The 24109-nt window shown below is 38.7% G+C and overlaps 1 protein-coding gene across 2 annotated transcripts in view; it reads left to right on the top strand.

Moving 5' to 3' along the window:
* Positions 1-22205, top strand: part of Cpne3 (copine 3) — a 45989-nt gene extending 23784 nt beyond the window's left edge. The window contains exons 6-16 of one of the 2 annotated variants that reach the window (XM_021160186.2): positions 1018-1101; positions 3620-3709; positions 8210-8308; positions 9505-9591; positions 11659-11718; positions 12241-12374; positions 15481-15535; positions 15612-15663; positions 17329-17462; positions 18497-18733; positions 20869-22205. In XM_021160186.2, the coding sequence (XP_021015845.1) occupies positions 1018-1101; positions 3620-3709; positions 8210-8308; positions 9505-9591; positions 11659-11718; positions 12241-12374; positions 15481-15535; positions 15612-15663; positions 17329-17462; positions 18497-18733; positions 20869-20979 (1143 nt within the window). In that variant the 3' untranslated portion in view covers positions 20980-22205. The remainder of the gene's footprint in view (positions 1-1017; positions 1102-3619; positions 3710-8209; positions 8309-9504; positions 9592-11658; positions 11719-12240; positions 12375-15480; positions 15536-15611; positions 15664-17328; positions 17463-18496; positions 18734-20868) is intronic. The other variant, XM_029476120.1, reaches the window with a different exon arrangement.
* The last annotated feature ends 1904 nt before the right edge of the window (positions 22206-24109 follow it).

Raw genomic sequence — 24109 nt, 5'->3', positions numbered from 1 at the left:
GTCAGGCAACCCTGCACTCCCGCTACCCTGGCGCTGATCTGGCCGGATGAGCTTTTTTCTAATTTCTTCGATAGCCTGACACATTAGAAGGAGCCGGGTGTCACTTTAGTGGCTGTGTATTTGGGGCTGCACTAGGGTAGAGGTGCTCACCGTTTGCTGTTGCTCTCACTCAGGGTTTGTTTCTGGGCCTTTTTAGTATACAGACACAGAGAAAGCTATTCTTTTAAAGATTGTTTAGTGTGTGTATGTGTGGTGGGGGGTATTTATGTGCCTGTGCACTTGTGGGTGTGTGCACAGAAGCAAGAGGGGGGCATTGGATCCCTGAGAGCTAGAATTGCACGTCTGTAAGATGCCTACCTTATGTGTGTGCTGCGATCTGAACTAGTCCATGACAAGCAGCAGGTGCCTGTAGCTGCTGAGTTACAGATGTCATCAGCTCTCCTATTTTTTTTTTTCAAAATAGTTTTCTTATGGTTTTAACCTCAAACTCATGACAGTCCTCCTGTCTCTGCCTCCCAAGTACTGAGCCACCATGCCACATAGGAAAGGCTGTTTTGTTTTGCTTTGCTTTTTTCTGAGATACAAGTTAAAGCCCAAATCTATAAATTATTATATGACTTTAGAAGTTATTAAAGCCTTTAGTCTTTTTGCCCATGGCTAACTGTCCTGTCCTTCATAGAGTTGGTATGCCTAATGTTTGGGATATTATGTATGTACTTAATACTATGTGAATGGAAAGTTGAAATACTGACATTGAGCTGAAACACATCTAATCAACATATTTTAGAGTACCATGGGTTTGAAACATAGGATTATGCATCACAATGCCTTTTAATAGTTCTCCCTAGTAGACTTTAACACATTGTTAAGTTAGTGATAGAGATAATGGGATTGATATTTGCAACCAGTGTATCATTTCTATGGAGTTGGACCTATGTGGTTATATAAAAATATATACATGTATAAGGTATGTTCATACAGGGTTTAAGATAATTAAGGCTGTTTGTTTAAATGTAGGATCTGTTTGGGAAGTCAGATCCATACTTGGAGTTTCACAAGCAGACATCAGATGGCCATTGGCTGATGGTTCACCGAACAGAGGTAAGTTCTTGAATCTGAAAGTAGAACGGAAATTTTTTGGCATTATTATAATTTAATATGTACATATATAATTTTTTGAGACACAGTCTTTATATAGAGCCCTAGCTGTCCTAGAGCTTAGTCTTTAAACCAGGTTGGCCTTGAACTCACAGAAAACATTCGTTTTATTTATTTATTTAGATTTCTATGCAGTAAGTTAAAACAATGCTCATTCACTTCCTTTTCTCTTAAAAAAGAGACCCTGCCATGCTTACTGAAATGTGTTCTTCCTTTCTCTCTCTTTCTCTCTCTTTCTCTCTCTCTCTCTCTCTTTCTCTCTCTCTCTCTCTTTCTCTCTCTCTCTCGCTCTCTCTCTCTCTCTCTCTCTCTCTCTCACACACACACACACACACACACACACACACACGCACACACATTAGTGCATTANACACACACACACACACACACACACACGCACACACATTAGTGCATTAGTGAAGCCAATTTATTTTTCTTTTGGAAAACCATCCTAATGTAGACTACAATTCCCTTCAAATATTACATCAGGCAGTTTTCAGGAGTAAAGGCAGTGAGGAATAGGAATGCATACCTTTAATCTCAGCACTCTGTAGACAGACAGATTTCTGTGAGCCAGCATTGTGTATATAGTAAGCTCTAGGCCAACCAGGCGTACACTGTAAGACCCTCTCTCAAAAGAGTAAAGACATGCTATATCACTGGGAAACTACCTAAGGAAATTACCATTGATTTGCTATTGCCATTCTGTGTACCATTCATGCTCAGACTTCCTCAGTGTCGAATACATTTTATAGAGATTGTCTTTTGTCTAGGTTTCTGTGAAGCCTAATGTTTTACTTTTTCCTGTTAGGCTCCCAGGTAGTTAAACACTTCTTCTTTTTGCCTGCCTATGTTTTCATGCCGTAGAATGGCTCAAAGTATTGAGACTAGAATGAATTCTTGTATTTTCTCCACATAAACATTATGTCAAGAACACTCTATATGTTCTCTAATCATGGTTCTCAGACTGCACAGTACTGATGATGTTAGGCAATTTGTTTAAGCTAGAGACCATAAGATGTGAGAATCATAAAGTCCTACGTTTTCTATTTGCAATTTATAAATTATTTATGGGGTGGTACTCCGAGGCTGCATGAATTACTTTTCTGTAGGGTTTGACCCATGATTTCAGCAACCATTGATGATACTTGCTTGAATCAATTCAATTGGGGGATTAATTACTTTTTTTAGTTCTGGATTAATTACTTTTTTTAGTTCTGTAATAAAACACTATGGTGAAGGCAAATTATTGAAAGAAGAGTTTATTTGGGTATACAGCTTCAGAGGGGTAAGAGATCATTGTGGAAAATTGGAAGTGTGGCCACTGGAGCCGGAGGCAGAGAACTTAGGGTTGAACCTGAAGCAGGAAGTAAAGAGAGTGGACTAGCAATGTTGTGTGCCTTTGAAAGTTCAAAGCCCACCCCCAGTGACATACTTTAGCTTGCTGCACCTCCTAAACCTACCTAAACAGCACTACCAACAGGAAAATAAGTATTCAAATGTCCTTGACTTTGGGAGACATCTTGTATAAACCAACACAATCTTCATGCCTACATTAGTAAGCACTCTTAATCTTTGTAAACTCACAAATTGTCAGGATACATTAATATCATTTATACAGCTCAAGTCCAGATTTGATGAGGGAGTGATTCTTCAAATGGATCCTGTGGTTTTCAGTATTGATAGAATGAATATATATACACACACATACATACACACATACATTCTTCTGTTTCAGAGTCAGAGGATCCATTTTTCTGAAATGAGTTTTACCATACTAAGTATCTAGACACCAAGATCTGAGTGCTAGCTGTGTTAATTGATACCAGGATATTATACCTTTCAGTCATTTTCGGTGGTCATAGATGAAAAATATTTTTATATGTCTGTCTATATAATATTGAAACCTAAAAATTCAAAGTTAAATTATTTTTTCAATTCATGTTCAACAGAGCAAGAAACATCTTTTAAAATTTTAAAATATATATGGGTGTTTTACTTACATGTATGCCTGGGCCTCATGTGCATGGAGTCCAGAAAGAGGACATTGGATGCCCTGGAACAAGAGTTACAGACTGTGGTTGTCAGCCACCATGGGGATGCTAGGAGTCAAATCTGGGTTCTGTGGAAGAATAGCCAGTGCTCTTAACTGCTGAGCTTTCCCCCCAGGATTCACAGTGTTCATTCTTATCCTGCTCTAGTTGTTAGTCCTTTGGGACTATGATAAAGTGCCTGATATCCAAGAATCCACAAGCTAACCATTTCTAAGTGTATGGTATTATTTTTCTGAACAGCTTTTTTTCTTTACTCAGAATGTAAACCAATATCCTACTAATTTTTCTTGGAAGTAGTTGAGAGAGAGGTTGAGGGGTGAGTGGTAAAAATGTAGCAGGAACCTAGGAGAGGCAAGAGCAAGATTCTGATGAGCTGCATGGTCTGATAGATCCTTTGTTCTTTACAGGTTATAAAAAACAACCTGAATCCCATGTGGAAGCCTTTTAAAATCTCTCTTAACTCTCTGTGCTATGGAGATATGGACAAAACCATTAAGGTAATTGGAACTTATTGCACATGTACTCTGTAGTTCGCAAAAGGATTATGCCCTGATAAACCCATCATACATAGAAATCCTCATAAGTTAGGCTAGAGGTGTAGCTTGGTTAGAGCATTGCTTAGTGGTCTGTGTCTATTTGGGGGAGAGACACAGGAAGAAAGGAAAGAAGGGAGGGAAGGAAGGTTGCTAAAATGCATTTAACATAGCTAGCTTCCCCAATTACAGCAACCTAGTAAACAATTAAGGGTTGGTGTTTACTTACCATGGTGGTCTTGTGGGTGGTTTGACTTGCTGCCACTGCACAGCATAAGAGGATTGTCGCATGTTGCTAACATAAGGTGAGATTTAACACTTAAAACCCATGCAGTGTCTACTGAATGGTGTCACCTTTACAACAAAAACTCAAGTCACATTGTAATAACTTAGACACTGTGTAACTCTTACAGATTCATACATGTTTACCTGTGTTCTCAAGTATGTAACATAGCATTTTTTAAAGTAAGTGACATTACAGGCATTCATATTTGACTATGCTGTCTAATATGTTGACTTAATGCTTAAGGGTACAGCATAATTTTCATTTTAGCCTGTTTTAAAAATAAAACATCCAATTTAAATATGTCTTCACTTTAATACAACCCCTTTGCTAGGCAAATACAGACATTGACGATGTTCTTTGCCTAGAGTGTATCCTCTGAAAAGCAGATGTCATTTATTCTGATATCTATCTCAGAGTCTTCTGGGTTTTGTTGTGCAGAAGAACAGTGGAGGCATTGTAGGGACAAGGGAAAGCGCATGAGTCTCTACAGTTATTTTAAATGTTTTTATTTGTAAGAATTTACCAAATAAAACAAACCCCTAACCAGCCAGCCAGTGAACACACACAAACACAAACACATTCACCTTTTTATAGATGAGTTTTGCCTGAGAACCAAACTCAGGTCCTCCTGACTGAGTTGTCTCCTCAGCCCTAAAATATGTCTTAATTCAACTCCTTATAGAAGGCTTTCTTATGTTTGCAACTCAACAAATGAATGGTTTTTGTTTGTTGGTGTTTCTTGTTGTAATTAATAAAAACAGGAATGATGATAGGAAACATTATACGGTTTAGAGTCAGACTATAGATTGCATTTTGATTTAGCTCTTTAACCAGGTAAAGGATGTTGAGAAGGTCATCTAATCTCTTTGCTAATAACATAGATAGTAATTTCTTCTGTGCAAGAGGGTAAAAGTAGAATATTAAAGGTGAAAGCATTGTAAACCAATAAAACAGCAGCAGAGATGCAAGGCACTTAATTTCTGAGCTTGGGAAGAAGTTGTCACTAGTTTATAGAGAACATTAAAAATGAATATTAAAGGTGATTTATATGATATGTCAAAGAGCAGTGAAAATATAGCTATGGTATAAGTATATAAATATACTATGAATTATATAAACATGTTATAGAAGTAGCTACAGATCCTCATTTTAAGACAAATCGAGAGCGGGCAGAAGTCTATGCCTTGACTGTTTGGTTGTTTCTGACAAATTAACAACAAACCCATGTTTCTAAAACATTTTTCACTCACAGTGGCATGCTTGCAGGGCCAGATTGTTCTAGTAAGTAAACTGATTTTCTGATGACTGTCTTCCATCATTAAATCTCTCAGTTTGTTTTTGTTATCCACACTTGGTTTTCCACACCATCGCTCACTTTAGTTCTCTCGTTCTGTACTTCTTTGCAATGTCAGTTACACATCTGCAGTTCACGTCAGATGTTGAAATTGCATAAAGACATGGTAAAGAAGGACAGGACAGGGAATAAAGTCAGAGTCTTCTGTGGCTCCGTCCCTGTGTTGTCACTCTAGCATGTGCCATTTTTAAAAGATGAAGAGAAGAAGAGAAATATCATGCATGCTGCCACCTTGCCTAAAGTGGGACTGCATCGTGTGGTGTGTGCCATCCTTTACATGTGTACGTGTGCTCTTATGAATATATGCATACACAAATCTCACAAGTTCTTCAGATACCCTTGCATAAATAGTGAATAGTTCTGGCGTTTAAATTCTTGAAAAGAAAGAAAAATGGTATGAATCCTCCTACCTCAGCTTTGGTCCGAATATATTCTGGACTGCAAAGATGTATTTTCTATTTATTAACCCTTTAATTGATCAAAACTTTTTTTTCAACATTTTAGTTCCTAATGAAGGTCTAACTTAATCTTAGCCATACTAAAGTTTTATAAATACTAAAGTTTTATAAATTTATATGTAATATTTTACATATAAATTGATGTTCTTTCCATGGAATCTAAAATGTAAAGCTTAAATTGCCATAAATTTAAGAATGTCTGCTAAATGTGATCTTATTTAAGCATTAAGATGGGTTTTCTGTCTTCTTAAAACTTTGCTTCCTTTAAGAACAAAATCAATTCCTTGTCTTCTTTCTCTTTAACTCGTTAGTTAGATTAAGGCCATTGATTTAAGATTGGGTATTGAATATCTTGGGCAGTAGTCAAAATGTCAGACTTTTGTCATTGACAAAAATATCTATAAGGCCCTTCTTTAAAGAATGCACATTGCTGTTTTTAAATGTTCCTGTTTTGATTGATTGATTGATTGATTGACTGATTGATTGATTTTAAGTGTTCCTGAAGGATAAGGAGAATACAAGTAATGGATGAAGACTTCCCATTGCACGGGCTGGTTTTACATCAACTTGACACAAACTAAAGTCACTTTGGAAGAGGAAATCTCACTTGAGGAAATGCCCCCATTAGATTAGCCTGTGGGTGCATTTTCTTGATTGATGAAAGATGTGTGTGGTAGGGCTCAGCTCCTTGTGGAGGGTGCTACCCCTGAGCAGGTGCTCCTGGATTCTATAAGAAAGCAAGCCAGGAGGAGCAAGCTGATAGGGAGCACTCCTCCATGGCTTCTGCATCAGCTTCTGCCTTCAAGTCCCTGCCTTTTTCCATTAGCGTCTTGACTTCCTTTGATTATGAACAATGATGTGCAGGTAGAAGTGAGATAAACCTTTTCCTTGTCACACTGATTTTTTTGGCCCTTGTGTTTAATAGCAGCAATAGAAATCCTAACTAAGATGTCCAGTTAGGAAAAGCAATCAGTGTTAAGAACTGAAAAGAAAATAAGACGTCCTGCCAAATGAACGTGTTGTTCCTGAGTGTTGTGCCTTGCTGGTCACTCCATCTTTATGAGGGCTGGGAGCCTGGTGGAGCTTGCACAGAGGCAAGTGCAAATTGCTTCTTGTTAGATTTAGAAGCCTTTGCTTTGTCCAGTACTTGGGAGTCAGAGACAGTAAGATCTCGGAGTTTGAGGCCGTGCAGTACAGAGTAAGTTCCAGGAAAGCCATGGCTATACACAGAAACCTTATCTCAAAAATCAACAAACAAACCAAAAGAAAAAACTCCCAACAAAACAACAACCCCCCCCCCACTACTACCACCATCCCCCCCAAAACAAAACAAAACAAAACAAAAAAAACGTAAGAAAACACTAAAAAGAAGCTTCTGGCTTGAAGGAGGCTCTGGAAGTGCCTTTGGGATTTCATTGTCCCTGTTGCTCATCACATGAGATGCAGCGTCTGTTGGCCTTGTTCCTACTTCCCTTAAGTTTCATTTCTGCAAAAGGGGAATAATAGTATTTCTTTTCCATCCTGTTTAAAGAATGGGTCTATTTAAAGAATGTATATGAACTATGTACATGTAAAATATCCATGTAAATGAAATGATGTATTGAAATTATGTAGGATGATGAAAACCTTGTCTTCAAAGTTCACATTCCCTGTCATAGATTTTTCAGCTTTGCCTTGAAAAATATTATCAGATTAATAATAGTTCACAGCACCCTATTTTTCCATTAGAACAAGCATTCTGGTAAATATTTACTTTTTCTTTGATCTAACACATACACAAAACAGAAACAAACAAAACCCAGAACACCATACTAAGAGTAGCGACCTAGCATGGAAACTGGTTTTGCGCTATAGAATTTTCCTTCATGTTGTAAGATTCCCAATCTTTAGAGCAGCTCTGACTGTCATGTCTAACTCATAATTACAAGGCCAGCCTTTTGGGTTGCATCTGATGAGACATGTTTCCTGTAACTCTAAATTATCTAAGTTATATCATTATCAGCTGCTAGGATACTGGCTTCTAGCTCTTATACAATGGTAATTAAGTAAAGCACATGAAAGACTAGAAATAACTGCCTGTAGCCTTCTCTCAGCATCTACAGAGAGCACAGTAGAGGAGCTGTGAACTGCTTCCTGTGTGAAGTAGAGTCCATATTTGTGGTTTTCATCTTCCATGATGTAGAGCCTATTCTCAGGATAGCTCTGATTTGAATATGCTTCCATATCACTTCTCTAGTTAGTTAGCTCGTCTTCTTCCAGTTAGATATTGATATTAAAATTTTTCTTATTTCAATTAAAAAGGCATGTTTATTACAGCCCATTCTGTTTAATAAAACAATATTGGTTTTCCATATACTTAATTCCAGGTAGAGTGTTATGATTATGACAATGATGGATCACATGATCTCATTGGAACATTTCAAACCACCATGACAAAACTCAAAGAAGCCTCCAGAAACTCACCTGTAAGTTATATCTTTGCAGCTATAAAATATATCCAATATGATTATTTATGTCTTTCATTAGTTTATCATGTTTTTATTGTTTACTGCTTCAAGTCTTATAATCTATAAATTTTGTGTGACATTTCATGCCTGGGATATGTGTGTTACTGAGTGGTTACCATGTAGTAACCAGCACCAGGTGAGGATTTCAAACTGCAGGGAAGAAAGCAAAGACGATCTCTAGGAGGAGGAGTAGTTTTTCCTCTCGTATCTTGGAAGAGAAAACATACTGGTCCAATACTGGATGGAGCAGTGCTGTGCCCACAGGAAAAGCAGAGTATGATCAGCTTCAGTAGTAATTGTGAGTCCTCAGGACTGGCCAAGCAGAGCAGATGTCCTGTGATCTACATGTGTACCCTTCTTGTGTTTCCGTAGAAGGGCTTTACCCTTCCCTGCAAGTCTAAAATGCTGAAATTTAGGGGTAAGCCCAAGAGTCATTGATGTAGGTTAAGTAGGACCATGGAATATTCTGAAACCTGGGAAGGCTTTCTGTTGTGGGGTATCCATCAAAGAAGACTGATTACACCTGGGTTTAAGCCAATCGAAAGTCTTCATTAGGTAGCTGGGAGCTACACTGGGTGTTCAAGACCCCAGTGTAGCTCTGAACATTACTCAGGGTGAACTTTTAAACCCCCAAATACATGTCCTGGGTTGACATACTTCAGTTAACTAGAAATTTTAGCCACAAATGAAACTACAGAAGCCAAAAAGCAAGGTTAGTATGTTTAGAGACTTTCTCAGAACTATGAACTTTGATGGATTAGGTCTTTGTTTTCATTTTGGTCGATGGTGCTGTCTGCCCGATGAGTTTTATGACTTAAATGGTACTCCCATCATGGACTCAGTTGTCATAAGGTCTCGGGCCTCCTACATTTCTACATAAACAACAAAAGCCAACATGCTGTGTGGAGTGTATTTTTTTTTTGGTAAATATTTTAGGGTCAAATTTCATGTACATGAAACTGCCATTTTTGTCAAGTTTAACTTTTTATTGCCCTAGGATTGGGCTTCATGTATTTCTGTTTTATTCTGTTCATTTTTTTGTAACATTTTTTAATGTTGCTAACAAGATTATTAGTTAGTTCTTTTCCTTTTTCTTTTAAAATTTGACTTTAAAGGAAAAGGTTGTTAATTTAAATCATCTTCTCCTCCAACAGGTTGAATATGAATGCATAAATGAAAAAAAGAGACAGAAGAAAAAAAGCTACAAGAACTCAGGTGTTATCAGTGTGAAGCACTGTGAGGTCAGTTGGCCTTAGCCACCTGTAATGAGTTCACTTTGTGAGAGTTTTTATATCAAATAAGCACTTGTTCTAAGCAGCTGGAAATGACATGAGAATCTATCTTGGGAGGAAGAGTAGGATGTGAAATAGTAAATAAATCTTTCAAATAACTCTGCTTTCAAAGGTTTGACAACTTTTTAAAAATACTTTTAAATTTATGAATGAATGTTTTGCCTGTGTAGGTATGGGTAGTGTGAGGTGCATGCATGTGTCTGCAGTGTCTGTGGCGGCCAGAAGAGGGTGTAATGTGTCCTGGATCTGAAATTACAGATGGTTGTGAGCATCCATGTGGGTGCCAGGAGCCAACCCACATCCTCTGCAAGAGGAGCATGTGCCCACTGACAACTTTCTAGCAAAGGACAAAGACTAATAAAGTTTTCTGTTGTCTTAGGAAATGGAGATTGTAAATGATCTGACTAAGTACATCAATTCTGGCTATAATTTCTTCATAAGCTGTTACAAATGGTTGGGAAAAGCCAGGTTTCTCCCACTGGAGACATGTTTTAGTTTTGTTTTTAATTATTTCATTTATTTATATTCCAAATGTTGCCCCCTTCCTGGTACCCCTACACTAATTCTTAACCCCATCTTTGCTTCTGAGAGGGTGATCACCTCACCTCACCAGCATCCCCCTTCCCTGGGTCATTAAGTTTCTACAGGATTAAGCACTTCCTTTCCCACTGAGGCCAGACAAGGCAGTCCTCTGCTACATATGTAGCAGGAGCCAGGAACCAGACCATGTATGCTCTTTGGTTGGTGGCTTAGTCTCTGGGAGCTCCCGGGGGTCCAGGTTAGTTGATACTGTTGTCCTTTTTATGGGGTTGCCATCCCCTTCAGCTCCTTCAATCTTTCCCATAACTCTTCCATAGTGGTCCCCAACCTCAGTCTAATGGTTGGCTTTAAGTATCTGTATCTGTGTCTGTCAGCTGCTGGTAGAGCCTCTAAGAGGACAGCCATGCTAGACTCCTGTATGGCAGGAAAACATGGTATCACTAATAGCATTGGGGTTTGGTACCTATGCATGGGCTGGATCCCAAGTTGGGCTGGTCTCTGGGTGGCCTTTCCTCCAGTCTCTGCTTCACCATGGATGTGAGAGACTCTCAGGACCCAATAGGGATGGCCTTAGGAAATTAGACATTTCAGTGCCTAACAGTGGGGAGATGTAACCTAAGAGACCACATGCAGTAGATAGACATGGTTCTCATGTGAAGCATGGGCCACCCACCTATTTTCAAAATTTTTGACCCAGAATTGTTCCTGTCTAAAGGAAATGCAGGGACTAAAATGGAGCAGAGACTGGAGGAAAGTCCATTTGAGAGACTGACCCAATTTTTAATTCTTTTAAATCTTGATTGCAAAATTCTTGTCAAAGCTGTCAGTATATTACACTTATTACATAAAATCTACAGTGACTACATATTCTCTTTTGCCATTGATATTCTAATCCTTTTGTTTTTAGTCATCTGAATTTTTTGATGTTTTTATTTGCATATATTGTTTTACTATAGTGAGTTTTGTTATGACATTCACATAATGTATATAATGCATTTTGTCCACAGTCACCTTCCCCTATTACCCTTTCTTGTCTTCCCACTCTTGTTGGTCCTTCTTCTTCCAATCTAGTCTCCTTTTATGCCCCTCCCTTGGTGTGTGTTTGTGTGTGTGTGTGTGTGTGTGTCTTAGTGAGTTTGCTTAGTTATGAACAGGAACACAGGCAGCATACTGGTGGTGACACCTGAAGAAAATGTCTCTCATTTCCTCAGCCATCATTAACCCTGGGGTGGGGGGAGCTCACATTATGAGCCCTTATCCTGATATGTTAACCTTAATACTGCTGTACTTAAGCTGTAGTAAATCTGTCCTGACACTTAGGGAGGAGTTGTGTATGCTTAAATGTGAGGTTGATTTCCACATATTTATGTCGTGTACTATTCAGCTTACAAACTCTGAAGTGCATGTGCCAAGAAGCCTTTTATTTCTCTTGTATAGTTGGAGAGTTTGGTTTTAACAGTGTATTTCTGTTTTTAGATTACTGTAGAATGCACATTTCTTGACTACATCATGGGAGGGTGCCAGCTCAATTTTACTGTAAGTAACACTAAGTTTTCTAACATAGGCTGTTAAATGGTGCCTTCCCACTCTGTTTTGCTGCACTCCTTTAATGCCAGGCTGACTCTGTAATGAAATTTACCCAATCTGTTTCCTATGACTTCCTCATGGACCATCTAGGTTTATCATGGAAGTTTGACTTAGTTAGTGAGTTGATGAGTGATCTCCTCTTTAGAGAAAATAGATATGTATAAGCCAGTGGTTATCCTACAGTAATTTACGGAATAGAAAACACGCATGTAAGAACAGCCCCTAATATGGGCCATTCATAGGATGAATGATTCATGATTCTTCAATCTGGAAAGAGAAGAACAGGTTGTTTTCATGATAAATCCAGTTCAGTTGTTTGTAGAAATGCTGTGGACATTTGTTAGGAGATGGCAGTAACAGGTTCTGGGATGATTTGGGGTCTTGTATCTTGAAACTTTCTTGGACCTCAAGCTTAGATAGATAGCCCTGCCCTCTCTTTGGTAAGAACTCCTGTCTGTTGTTTCTTGGTAGGTGGGAGTAGACTTCACTGGCTCCAATGGTGACCCCAGTTCTCCAGACTCCTTGCATTACATCAGCCCGAATGGTGTTAATGAGTATCTGACTGCCATCTGGTCTGTAGGATTGGTAATTCAAGATTATGATGCGTGAGTATGACTTTGGGAATACTGAAGTGCACATTTCATAACTCCTTTGAAAGGGCACTTTCTGTTTCATCAGCTAGTGTTCTAATAGAGGTGCAAGGATGGGAAGGATAGAACAGCGTTTTCTCAGATTTCCTTATCTGTTTATTTATCTCTGTGTTTCCCTTCGATCTCATCGATCTTGCTGTAACTAGTTAAAATGTGCTGTGTATAGCTTCTTCATTTATGGTTGAGAGAATTCAGCAAGAATCATGTTTGATCTGATTTCTTTAGAGTTTTAATCACTAGGGTAAGTTATATATGTGACTGAAATCTAGATGTCATAATATTGTAAACAGTAATAATTGTTTCCTAGCATATATACATGTCTTCTTTTGATAATAATTGTTTCCTAGCATATATATATGTCTTTTTTGATAATGAAACTGAGTATATACACCAACCTGGCCTTGAAATCCCAGAGGTCTGTCTACTTTCCCCTCTCAAATGCTGGGATTAAGGAAGTGCATCACCACACTCTGCTGAAAGTGATTTTTAAATTGGACCTTTCGACAAGGCTAAGGAACATCTTAACCTAATTACTGCAAAGTATTTTGAATGAATTTTCAATAGTTAGATTTTGAATAGCTTTGCGGTCCTGGTATATTTTCAGTCATAGCAAATCCTGTGCAAAATCCTGAGTCCAATCTCCATTCCACTAAAAATATTACAATAATAATAATAATATCATCTTCTTGGTCTAGAGAGAGGACGAGTGGTACATGGCAATCAGCAGCTCATGAGAGAGCCACCCTTGAAAGTGGTACCAGACCAGGGCAGTTTCACATATGAATTTTTAAAAACATGTAATGGAAATATTCAAACCTAAGTGAATTAACTTTTTAAAAATTAGAAAGTATCCAGAGTTCAGAAAAACAGGCAAATACAGAATAAAGAAAAAATCAGCTTCACACTCACCGGCAACAATAATACTATATTGTCAGATTAAGCTAATTAAGGAAATTATATGCACGAACAATTACAGTAAATAAAGGTCACAGTACATGTCATAATAAGTAGATACAAATTTTATAAGACATCTCAGATTTTAAATAAGGTAAACTAAAAAATTATGCTGAAGAACTAAGAAGAAACTATTTTAAGTGGAAAGATCTTTTGGTGATGATGTAAAATGAAATTTGTTTTATAATTAGCCACTTTGAGTCAGAATTACTAAAGAATTTAGACTAAAATAAAAGAAGTCTTAAAATTCTCAGGATAGAAGGAGCCAGAACTGCCCAGACATTTCTCTAAAGGAAAGATAAAAGGGAGGAGAAAGCAAACGGGGATCTGCTCTAGCCATTTTATTTCTCTCATTTTGTTTTTAATTTTCTTTATGTGAGTGAGTGTTTTGCCTGTGTGTGAACCATGTGTGTGCCTAGTGCCTGTGAAGGTCAGAAGAGGGTGGTGAATCTCCTGGAACTGGCCTTATGAGGACTGTAGGTACTGGGGACCAAACCTGGGCTCTCTGCAAGAGCAGTAAGTGCTCTTAACCTCTAAGCCATCTCTCAACCTTGCTTTAGCAGTTCTTAAAATTTATTGCAAAGCTCAAGTATAGAACTATACTCTCCCTCTGAGTCCAGACTAGGCAGTTCTCTGCTGTATATGTGTTGTGGGCCTTAAAGCAGCTTGTATATGCTGCCTGGTTGGTAGCTCAGTGTCAGAGCGATCTCAGGGGTCTGGGTTAGTTGAGGGTGCTGGCCTTCCTATGGAGTCGCCCTCCTCCTCAGCTTCCCACAGGGGTCCCTGACTTTAGTCCATTGGTTGGGTGTGAGTGTCTGCATCCATTTCAGTCAGTTGGGCCTCTCGGAGGGTGGCCATGGTAGGCCCCTGTCTGTAAGCACACCATAGCATCAGTAATAGTATCAGGCCTTGGAGCCTCCCCTTGAGATGGATCCCAATTTGGGCTGGTCACTGAACCTCCTTTCCTCTCTTGTCCATTTTCGTCCCTGCAGTTCTTTCAAGCAGGAACAATTCTGGTCAGAGTTTTTGACTGTGGGATGGCAACCTCACCCCTCCACTTGATGCCCTGTCTTTCTACTGGAAGTGGGCTTTACGAGTTTCCTCTCCCCAGTGTAGGGCATTCCATCTAAGGGCTCTCTCCTTTTGAGTCTCACCTTCCAGGTCTCTGGTACTTTCTATCTATCTTTAAAAAGGAAAAGAAAAACTGGCTTTTCTTTCTGTTGCCAGGGGCGTGTGGGGTGGGGATGGGGATGATTCATATTTGTTCAGGAAGTAATGCACAAGGCTTAAAGAGAAAATAGTAGTTTATGAGACATAAATTTTATTTCATTTATTTACTTCGTGTGTATATGTGTGCATTAGTGTATGTATGCGCGCCACATGTGTGCAGAAGCTTGTCCCATCTAAAGAGGCATCAGCTTCCCTGGAACTTGACTTGTAGATGGTTCTAGCCACCAGATGGGCAGGTGCTGGGTACTAAACCCAGGTCCTCTGCAAGAACAAGTTCTCTTTAATCACTAAGCCATCTCTCAGCCCATGAATTGTATTTTTATAAGATGTATACAAAGGGCTATGGGAGATGGTCAGAGGGTAAGACCTCGTGCTGTGAAAGCATTGGGACCTGAGTTCAAATCCCTAGCACTCGTCTAAAATGCTGGCTGTGGCTGCACATGTGGTAACCAGTCTGTGAGGGAGCAGAGGCAGGCAGAGAGCCAGAATCGCAGACTTCCAGTTCAGTGGAAGACCTGCTCTCAAGGCATTAAGGTGGAGCGCAATAGGGGAAGGCACTGTATATCTTCCTCTGGTTCTCATAGGCTTTTGTACAGGGGCACACACTCAGGCGAATATCATACTTGTATACCACTTATGCACTTATACCCCCCCCAAAAAAATCTGTGTAGATATTTCCTTTTTTAATGGACAGAAAAACATTTAAAGTGAGTTTTCCAGTATTGGCATCGGCATTTAGTATAGATAGTGCTAGGTAATTTTTTCTATGACTTTGAATTCTTTTAAATATAAGCTCATACGACTTTTATTGTGAATAAATATAAAGTGCTTTCTTTAGCAAACATTGGTTTACGTGCTTTCTTTTTCCTTTTTTTAGTGATAAAATGTTTCCAGCTTTTGGCTTTGGAGCTCAGGTGCCCCCTCAATGGCAGGTAAGAGGCAAGCTCCATTGAAAGCTTTATTCTGAACTAGCAAACAGGCCTCATTAACCCTGTCTCCTTTTGACAGGTATCTCATGAATTTCCAATGAACTTTAACCCATCGAACCCCTATTGCAATGGTAAGTAAATACAAGCCTGAGGAGAGCCTCATTCGGGTCTTTTTCTTGCAGGTTAGAACTGCAGTTCATTTCTAAATAACATTTTGTGCCAAGTTAAACTTCTGTTGTAAGCAGTGCAGAAGTCGCCCCAGGTTGTTAACTGCAGTGGTGAAGGTAATTACAGGGGAATCAGCATGAGGATGAAAAGTAAACTTCTACCTCTGGAATCCTAGTGGAACCAAACCATTCACCGTCTTAGGAATGCGGCACTAGAGAGCAGCCTAAGAATGAAGGCAGTTTCACATGTAAATTGACTTTACATAAACGCTCCATTAAATGAGTAGTTCTGCATTAAAGCCTTTGGAGAGAGCTTTCAGAGAAGCAGTGACTCCTCACAGATGCATCATGTCAGCCTTCCCAGGCTTGCTGCTTGCACAGTATTCCCTCACACTCACTTGCATGTACCACACATGTATACCACACAAACATAAGTAAATAGCAATTTAAAATAGGCTAAAGGAAGAAAATAAACTTTTTAAAAGGTACTATAGAAAAGTTTCTGTTAGTTCAGGATTCTTTAAGATTTCTCACATTTGCCTGCATCCTGAACTGTCACTGAGTACCTAGGATACTTGGTTGTAGAGAATGCTGTCACCAGGGTGCTGTCACTGAGTACCTAGGATACTTGGTTGTAGAGAGTGCTGTCACCAGGGTGCTGCTAGTCATCTCACCAGCCATGCTGTTTTCACAGAAATGTCTTTCACCTCAGTGCCTAAGAGTGGCATGTTTGCTCCTGGCTCATTTGACTTGTAGTTAGATCACAACTCTTTTCCATATTTCTCTCTCTCTCTCTCTCTCTCTCTCTCTCTCTCTCTCTCTCTCTCTCTCTCTCTCTCTTTCTCTTTATAGTAAATAGGCTGTTGTCATAAACCCCAGGCTATAACTGTGTCATCTTCCTTCCTCAGTCTCCTAAGTGCTGAGACTGTACATCTAACACCTCACCCAGCCGTCCAAGTTTCTTAGCCTGTTCAACTTGCTATTAATAAGACTGGCAGGCCCAAGGCCAGTACCTCATAAACTATTTACAGTTCTATGGCAAAATTCAGGAAACTATCTATGTGTGAATATTTAAAATTAATGCTGCCAACTATACTGTGCCTGACCTAATTAATAGGTAATTTATATCATCTAATTAATTAGAATTAATCAGCCTTATAACCATATATTTTTATAGAACTTTGACCACATGTGCAGATGAGTGTTCCTCTTAGCTTATCCGTTGTAAGCTGCTGCCCCTGACCCCATCAAAAATACATCAAAATTAAGCATAAATATAGGAGTCCTATCTGAGAAGAGAATGAATGCTTTCTGCGTGGAGGAGCTGTGTTTTGAGCTCTTTATAATGAAGCATAGCCATGAAGAACTCTTGAGTATTGGACTTTTCCCTAGTCAACGTGCTGTGTTGTTTTGATTGGGTTTTGACTATATTGTTGTTATTTCTTTTTCTTTTCTGTTTGTAATATGGACTCACTATAGTCAAGGTATCTCAGTACTTCCAACTCAGTCTCCCTAGAGCTGGGATAATAGGCATTATTCACCAGACCTGACATGTATATAACTGGTTCCTAGTACTGTGGGTTAACAAATTTTATTTGAGGATTTTTAATACTGTTTTCTTTGATGTAGGAATCCAAGGCATTATAGAGGCTTATCGGACCTGTCTTCCCCAGATAAGACTCTATGGACCAACTAATTTTTCTCCAATTATAAATCATGTGGCCAGGTTTGCAGCTGCAGCCACACAACAGCAGACAGCTTCTGTAAGTGTCTAGGCTTGGGACAGGAAGGATATGGGTGGTATTTCTTTCTGGTTGCCATACTGTCGTTTATTGAGTTTATCAAGAGTAAAAAGTTATGGTATATTCAGCATTAGTTTGGGAGCAGTATCTATTGCTATTAATGATCACTAAAACAAAATAATGCTTGCTTTTACTAATCATTTCTCTGACTTGGAAGTAATTTGCTTAGATTCTACCAAAAATCTTTTTAAAAAGTCTATATTTACTTTTTTTGTAAAAAGTTATTTTAAAACTTTTAGAAACACTCTTCACATGAAGGGCTTTGAATACTTTTACCAGTTGCTGGTGTTGTAACACTTACGATGCTACAGAGGTTTGAATTAGCTGACCATTACTAGTCAGATGTTGGGTATCAAGGTTCTCAATACATTATGAAGTAGGGATAGGCATTGTGGGGAGCCCCCTGTGCAGGTGTTGAAAAAGATAATTCATGTAAAGTACACAGTGCCCAGGTCAGAGAAAATACTCTCATACCTATAAGTTCCTGTCAAAAAGCATACTCCTGTCCTCGATTTAACTGGCCCCCAAAGAATAAAGCCACAATTTTATGTGACATTTTACTACTCTGAAAAGTGTCATCAAAGAAGACAATATTATAAAGCATGTGTTTTAGCTGGCTAGATAATCCTTCTGCAGAAGTTTGGGGTCTGTTGAGACCTGAGTAGCTGTTTGCTTCCTTGCTACCATCTTTGACATGTTTAGTGGTTCCAGTTAATGAATGTTTCTTCCTCTGCTTTCTTGAGAGGTTTGTCTTTAATAGTTAGATGTCTCCTGTGTCTTTTTTCAGCGTATTCTGTGGTGTGCTACACTTCTAATGAATCTTCAGTTTTTCAGAGTTGATCCTTGTCATCAGAGAATTAGAGAATATTTTATGCAGATGAAATCCTAGCAGGCTTTTAAGGAAATGAGTGAGACAGATGACTCATTAACCTAGATCATTCCTCTTGCTGTCTGACCTTGACCTGCTCAGCAGATGTGTTTTCTTTTTTTGATAGCAATACTTTGTGCTCTTAATCATCACTGATGGCGTGATCACAGACCTTGATGAAACCAGACAGGCAATCGTCAATGCAGCCAAGCTGCCCATGTCTATCATCATTGTGGGAGTTGGGGGAGCTGACTTCAGTGCCATGGAGTTTCTAGATGGTGATGGTGGAAGTCTCCGTGCCCCATCAGGCGAGGTGGCCATAAGAGATATTGTTCAGTTTGTGCCTTTCAGACAGTTCCAGAATGTGAGTACCATTTTTTACTGACTTAAATACAGATTACTTTTGATTGGGAGTTCTAATCTGATTTGGTATTTTTGTATCTTTTGTGCTTTGCTGTAATTGTGTGACAAACTATTGAAATGATATTGCTATGAATATGTAAAGATTTTTTGTTACTTTTGTATTAATTTCTTTTCCCCTGGTTATAAAAATAATCTAGCAAAGGCAACTTGAGGAGGGAAAAGTTTACTTCAGCTAGTAGTCCATTACAATGGGAAAGGCATGGCAGAAGGAGATTGCCGTATCTGGTTCAATACATCCATAGTCAAGAAGCGCAGAGGATGAATGTGGATACTATCTTAGGAATTTTTGGGTTTTCTTTTGTTTTATTTATTTATTTATTTATTTATCATTAGATATTTTTTATTTACATTTCAAATGTTATCCCCTTTCCTAGTTTCCCCTCGGAATATCCCCTATTCCCACCCCCTTCCCCCTGTTTCCCAACCCACCCACTCCCATTCCAGGTCTTGGCATTCCCCTATACTGGGGCATAGACCCTTCACAGGAACAAGGGCCTGCCTCTCCTCCCATTGATGACCATCCTCTGCTACAGATATAGCTAGAGCCACAAGTTCCACCATGTGTTTTCTTTGATTGGTGGTATAGTTCCAAGGAGCTCTGAGGGTACTGGTTAGTTCATATTGATGTTCCTTCTATGGGGCTTCAGTCCCCTTCAGCTCCCTGGGTATTTCTCTGGCTCCTTCATTGGGGACCTTGTGCTTCGTCCAACGGATGACTGTGAGCATCCACTTCTGTATTTGCCAGGCACTGGCAGAGCCTCGCAGGAGACAGCTATATCAGGCTCCTGTCATCAGGCTCTTGTTGGCATGTGCCTAGTGTCTGGATTTGGTGGTTGTTTATGGGGTGGATCCCCTTTTTGTTTTATTCTTGCTGAGATAAAATGCCATGGCTTATGGCAACATGGGGAAGAAAGAGTTTACAGAAATGGAAAGTTATACTGTATATGAACTATAGGGTTGACCTTTTTTGTAAATTAAGATTGATTCTTCTGAGTCACTCAGCTTCTTGCCTGCATTCTTCTGTATTTTTACTTGATTTTTGAATGCTTGACAAAGTCTCCATGCTGCCTAGGAATTCCTAGTGTAGATAGACCAGAATGACTATTTTGAGAGGAACACAGAAGAATTTAATGTATAATGATATATGAAACACAGTCTTATATCCACATGCAGAAAACCAAAAATAAAAACCTATATGTAAATGTTTTAGCTCTACGTATAATAGATAAGAGCTAGAGATAACCCAAATGACATTCAACAGGTAAATGATTAAGAAAACGATGGTATATCCTTATGATGAGATACTTATGAACAGACTTTAAAAGCAGTTTCTGGTGCTTCTACAAAGGCTGATAGTCTTACGTGAGCATTGCTTGGGAAAAGAAGCATTCAGAATCAATTCTGTTTAAACCTATGCCACTGTTGTAATCTCATACTGTGTTTCATACAGATTTTTGCATGCCACTTTCAGAATAGTGACTGATGACCAGAACTTCTTCTAAAACTATCCTATATTACTAGAGCTTATCGGTCATTAAAATGAGGGTTGAGTTTAGTAGTCATGAGAATAACTAATAAACTTTTCATATGTCTAATATAAAGTCATTAAGTACAAATAGAATAATCTTTTAGTACAGTGATATTCAGAAAAGGGAAAAGATGAAGATGCATTTAAAAAAAAATAGGCTTTGCATGTTAGCACATACCTAACATGCTGTCATGAGAGTCTCAGCTTTCAGCAAACAGAGGCAAGAAAGAGATCAAGGACTTGGGAAGCAGAGGCAGGCAGATCTCTGTAAGTTCAAAGGTACAAGCCTAGAGATCGGGAATTGCTGCAGTTTAATGACTGCTGAGTTATTTCTAGTCTTTTATCAAACAGCCAGTAGTCAGTCAAATGTGGTTGTATTTGTCTGCAGTCCTGGCACTTCGTAGGTTGAGGGAGGAGGATGGATAGTTCAGGCTCATACTTGGCTGCATAGTGAGTTCAAGGTCAGCTTGAGCTACAGACGACAAACAACAAACAAGCCAGCAGACGTCCAGTTTGTAATAATAACTATGATTTTGTTTTTCTTCAAGGCTCCAAAAGAAGCCCTTGCTCAGTGTGTCTTGGCAGAGATTCCCCAGCAGGTGGTAGGCTACTTCAACACATACAAACTCCTTCCTCCCAAAAACCCAGCTGTGAAGTAGAGGAGCCAGGACAGCTACAGGATTTCAAAAGCTGTGTGGAGCAATGCCATATCTTACACAGAATGATGTATCTGCCATCTGCGCTTTTTACCCCCAGGGTATATGATGTAAACCTAGCTTTTTGTATATATTCTATCTGTTTAAAGCATCCATTTTATACTTTTTGAAGAGGACAGTAGCAAGTCCATTTCTGCTCAGTGTATTCAGTGATTGTTAGTGATTTATAGAAATTACAAGAGTGCTGTTTGGAATTGAACTTAATGTGGGAAAAGTGATGTATGTTTGTTTATTGTCTACTTTCTATAATGAAATGCCATTTTTTAAGTGTTGCCAGTGGAGTGAATGGGGATTTACAGGATGAAGTGGTATACAGGTTACTATACTGTTTATAGTAAATATTTTGCAAGTCAATGTCCATACTGTGACTGAGAGAGCTCCTTAAGTGAGGTACTGAGTTTGTACCTGTGACTCTATTCTGTCTCTTTCTATGCTGCAGTGCTACAGTGTACAAGCTGTGTTTTCACATGGTTGTTTATGAAAACCAATCGGCTTACTCTGTTTTGAAAATGTACACTCAACCAGTGGAGAGCTCCTTGTAGACAAGACATTTTTATTGCCTTTTGAAATCTTTTCACTGTGAAGTCTTGTACATATATGGCCTTCGCTTTACTGAGTAAACAAGACACTCAAACTTCTGTGGGCATCAAATGATAAGTCATCCCAGAGGCCACGTGATTAGACCAGTGTAGGTTGACTAAGTGAATAGGATTGCTTTGTTCACTAAAGCTTTGAGGACCAAACATTTAAGGTGAAAATTCAAACAGAGTTGCAGGCCAGACATGGTGGCACATCATCTGAGCATTTGGGAGGCAGAGACATGAGGGCCAGCACAAGCCAACCCACTTACATAGTTAATTCCAGGCCAGCCAGCTAACCAATGAGAATATGTTTCAGAATAACAAAGAAAAATAAGTAATTGAGAAATACAGTTTTTTTCTAAGTAATGGTATAATTACAAAAGTTTGTAATTTTTTTCTTGTCCTGTGATTGATTTATATAGATTTATTTAGATATTTTTGCCATTTAAAATAGTATTATTGTTTTTGTTAAGCTTATAATTCTAGTTATTTATTAATCAAAATTCCATTTTTCATTTCAATAATATACTATTTCCTACATCCAGAATTCTGTTAGGCATAAAGCCTGATATTAAGATTTTAAAAAAAGAAAAGAAAAAACAGCATATACAAACTCTCTTCTAGCTGCTACATTTACATAGAGTGAACTTATTGTTTTGAAGAATTGAATTATTTTAACTTTACTCTGTAGAACATACTGTCTAGTGAGCACACATTTTTGGAATAGATTTCTATAACATTTGCCTAAGGGTCTGGATGTCAAATACTTTGCCTATCTATGCAGTGGCCAATTATCTCCAATTTAACAGAATTGTGTATTCATCACATATCCCTAAGTGTCCACAGTACCAGTCAGCATTCCTGCCCGTGTTTCTGAGTCCTGCCACCACTGCCTGAGTCGTTGTTTTCTGCAGGCTTCTCAGAAACAGCTTCCTGCTGAGGTCAGGCTCAGAGAAGATCCACCTGTCTTGTTTGCCTAGCCCTGAGAGCAGTTGCCTCCTTCCCACCTGGGTAATTTGCCTCTGGATATTGCTGTTAATCTGAAGCAACGCACCTCTATATAGCAGGGTTTCTTAAAATTTATTTTCATTTTGAGTATTCCTTTACCCAAGAAATTTTTATGTAACCCACTGTAACCCCAGCTTAAATACAAACTAGTATTTATGATAGGTATACAAATCAATCATTGCAAGTAAATTAAAAGACTTTTATTTTAGACACCTGGAGATATGGCTCCAGGTTAATAGTTCTCTTGCAGAGAACCTATTGGTTCCCAGCACATACAGCAGGCAGCTCTACTTGGCTGTAACTCCAGCTTCAGAGCATCTGATAGTCTCCTTCCTCTGCCTTCCGTGAGGACCTGCTTGAGTGCGTGTGTGTGTGAGAGAGAGAGAGAGAGTGCACATACACACACACAAAACAAAGTTAACAATTTTTGTTAGACTTACAGTTTTACCATTTATTAAAGATGAAAGCATATTTGCCTACTGCTAAGGTGAGTATGCTTGTTTGTTTTTATATAAGATCTAAATCTCAACTGACTATTTCATATTGAAGTACATAGAGCATCTTTAATGTACTTCAGAGTTGGTTGATATTTTGATATTTGATTGCCAATACTTAGAACCTTTTTTCACATAAATACATAGTACAAAATGCCATCAGTGTTTAGAGGTGTTTCAGAAGTTGGAAATGCTATCGTCATCCTAAGCCAAAACACATTTAAAGTTTGCTTTCTTTTTAATGAAACAAATGTTGACAATTTTTGAAATCAAACTTTCTAGCATAATACAATCTAGAAATCTATTGATTGGATATTGACTTGATTTAGAGTGACGGGAAAATATAAGTCTTTCTTTTCTGTAACTTAGTATTTATGCTAAACCTGAGTATGCACAGTAAAAATCACGTTAAATCACAATGCATAAAGTAACCTTGAGTCTGAGCTGAGGTATTCAGGCAGTGTTTATTGTTGTGTGACATGGCAGCAGTGTAGTGCAAAATGCACCTGCTGTCTATGACAACCAAGGCTGCAGTGAAGTTGAGTGATACAACATGGCAAGCCCTGCCAGAAACACCTCAGATTCATTACACATTTGGTTTTGAATTAATCTTTGGCCATTGTTCATTAGAAAGCTGTACTGTTGTTGGTTTTTTTTCCGGTCAGTTACATGGCTGCCTATGGGACCATGGCCCACATGGGCTCTATAGCATGACTCAGTAGTAACAATTCCGTTATCAGTAAAGTAACGAAATCTGATATTTTTTTCATTTTTTTCTCATTTGAAACCATTATTATTCCACAGACTCAGTTTCAGTTCTCTGTGCTTGAGAAGATGTCACAGTGGCTTTTAGGACTTTCTTTTGCATACAGAGGAAGCCAGCCCAGAAATGCATTAGATTCTCTGTATGTTAATGGTAGGAGTGGGGCTTTTTGGCTCTGAAGCAAGGCTCACTGGGCTTGCTCAGCCCAGAGGGTACTCAGAACTGCA

The sequence above is a fragment of the Mus caroli genome, chromosome 4 (assembly GCF_900094665.2).
Source record: "Mus caroli chromosome 4, CAROLI_EIJ_v1.1, whole genome shotgun sequence".
NCBI classification, from domain to species: domain Eukaryota; kingdom Metazoa; phylum Chordata; class Mammalia; order Rodentia; family Muridae; genus Mus; species Mus caroli.
This window is presented reverse-complemented; position numbering and strand designations above follow the sequence as displayed.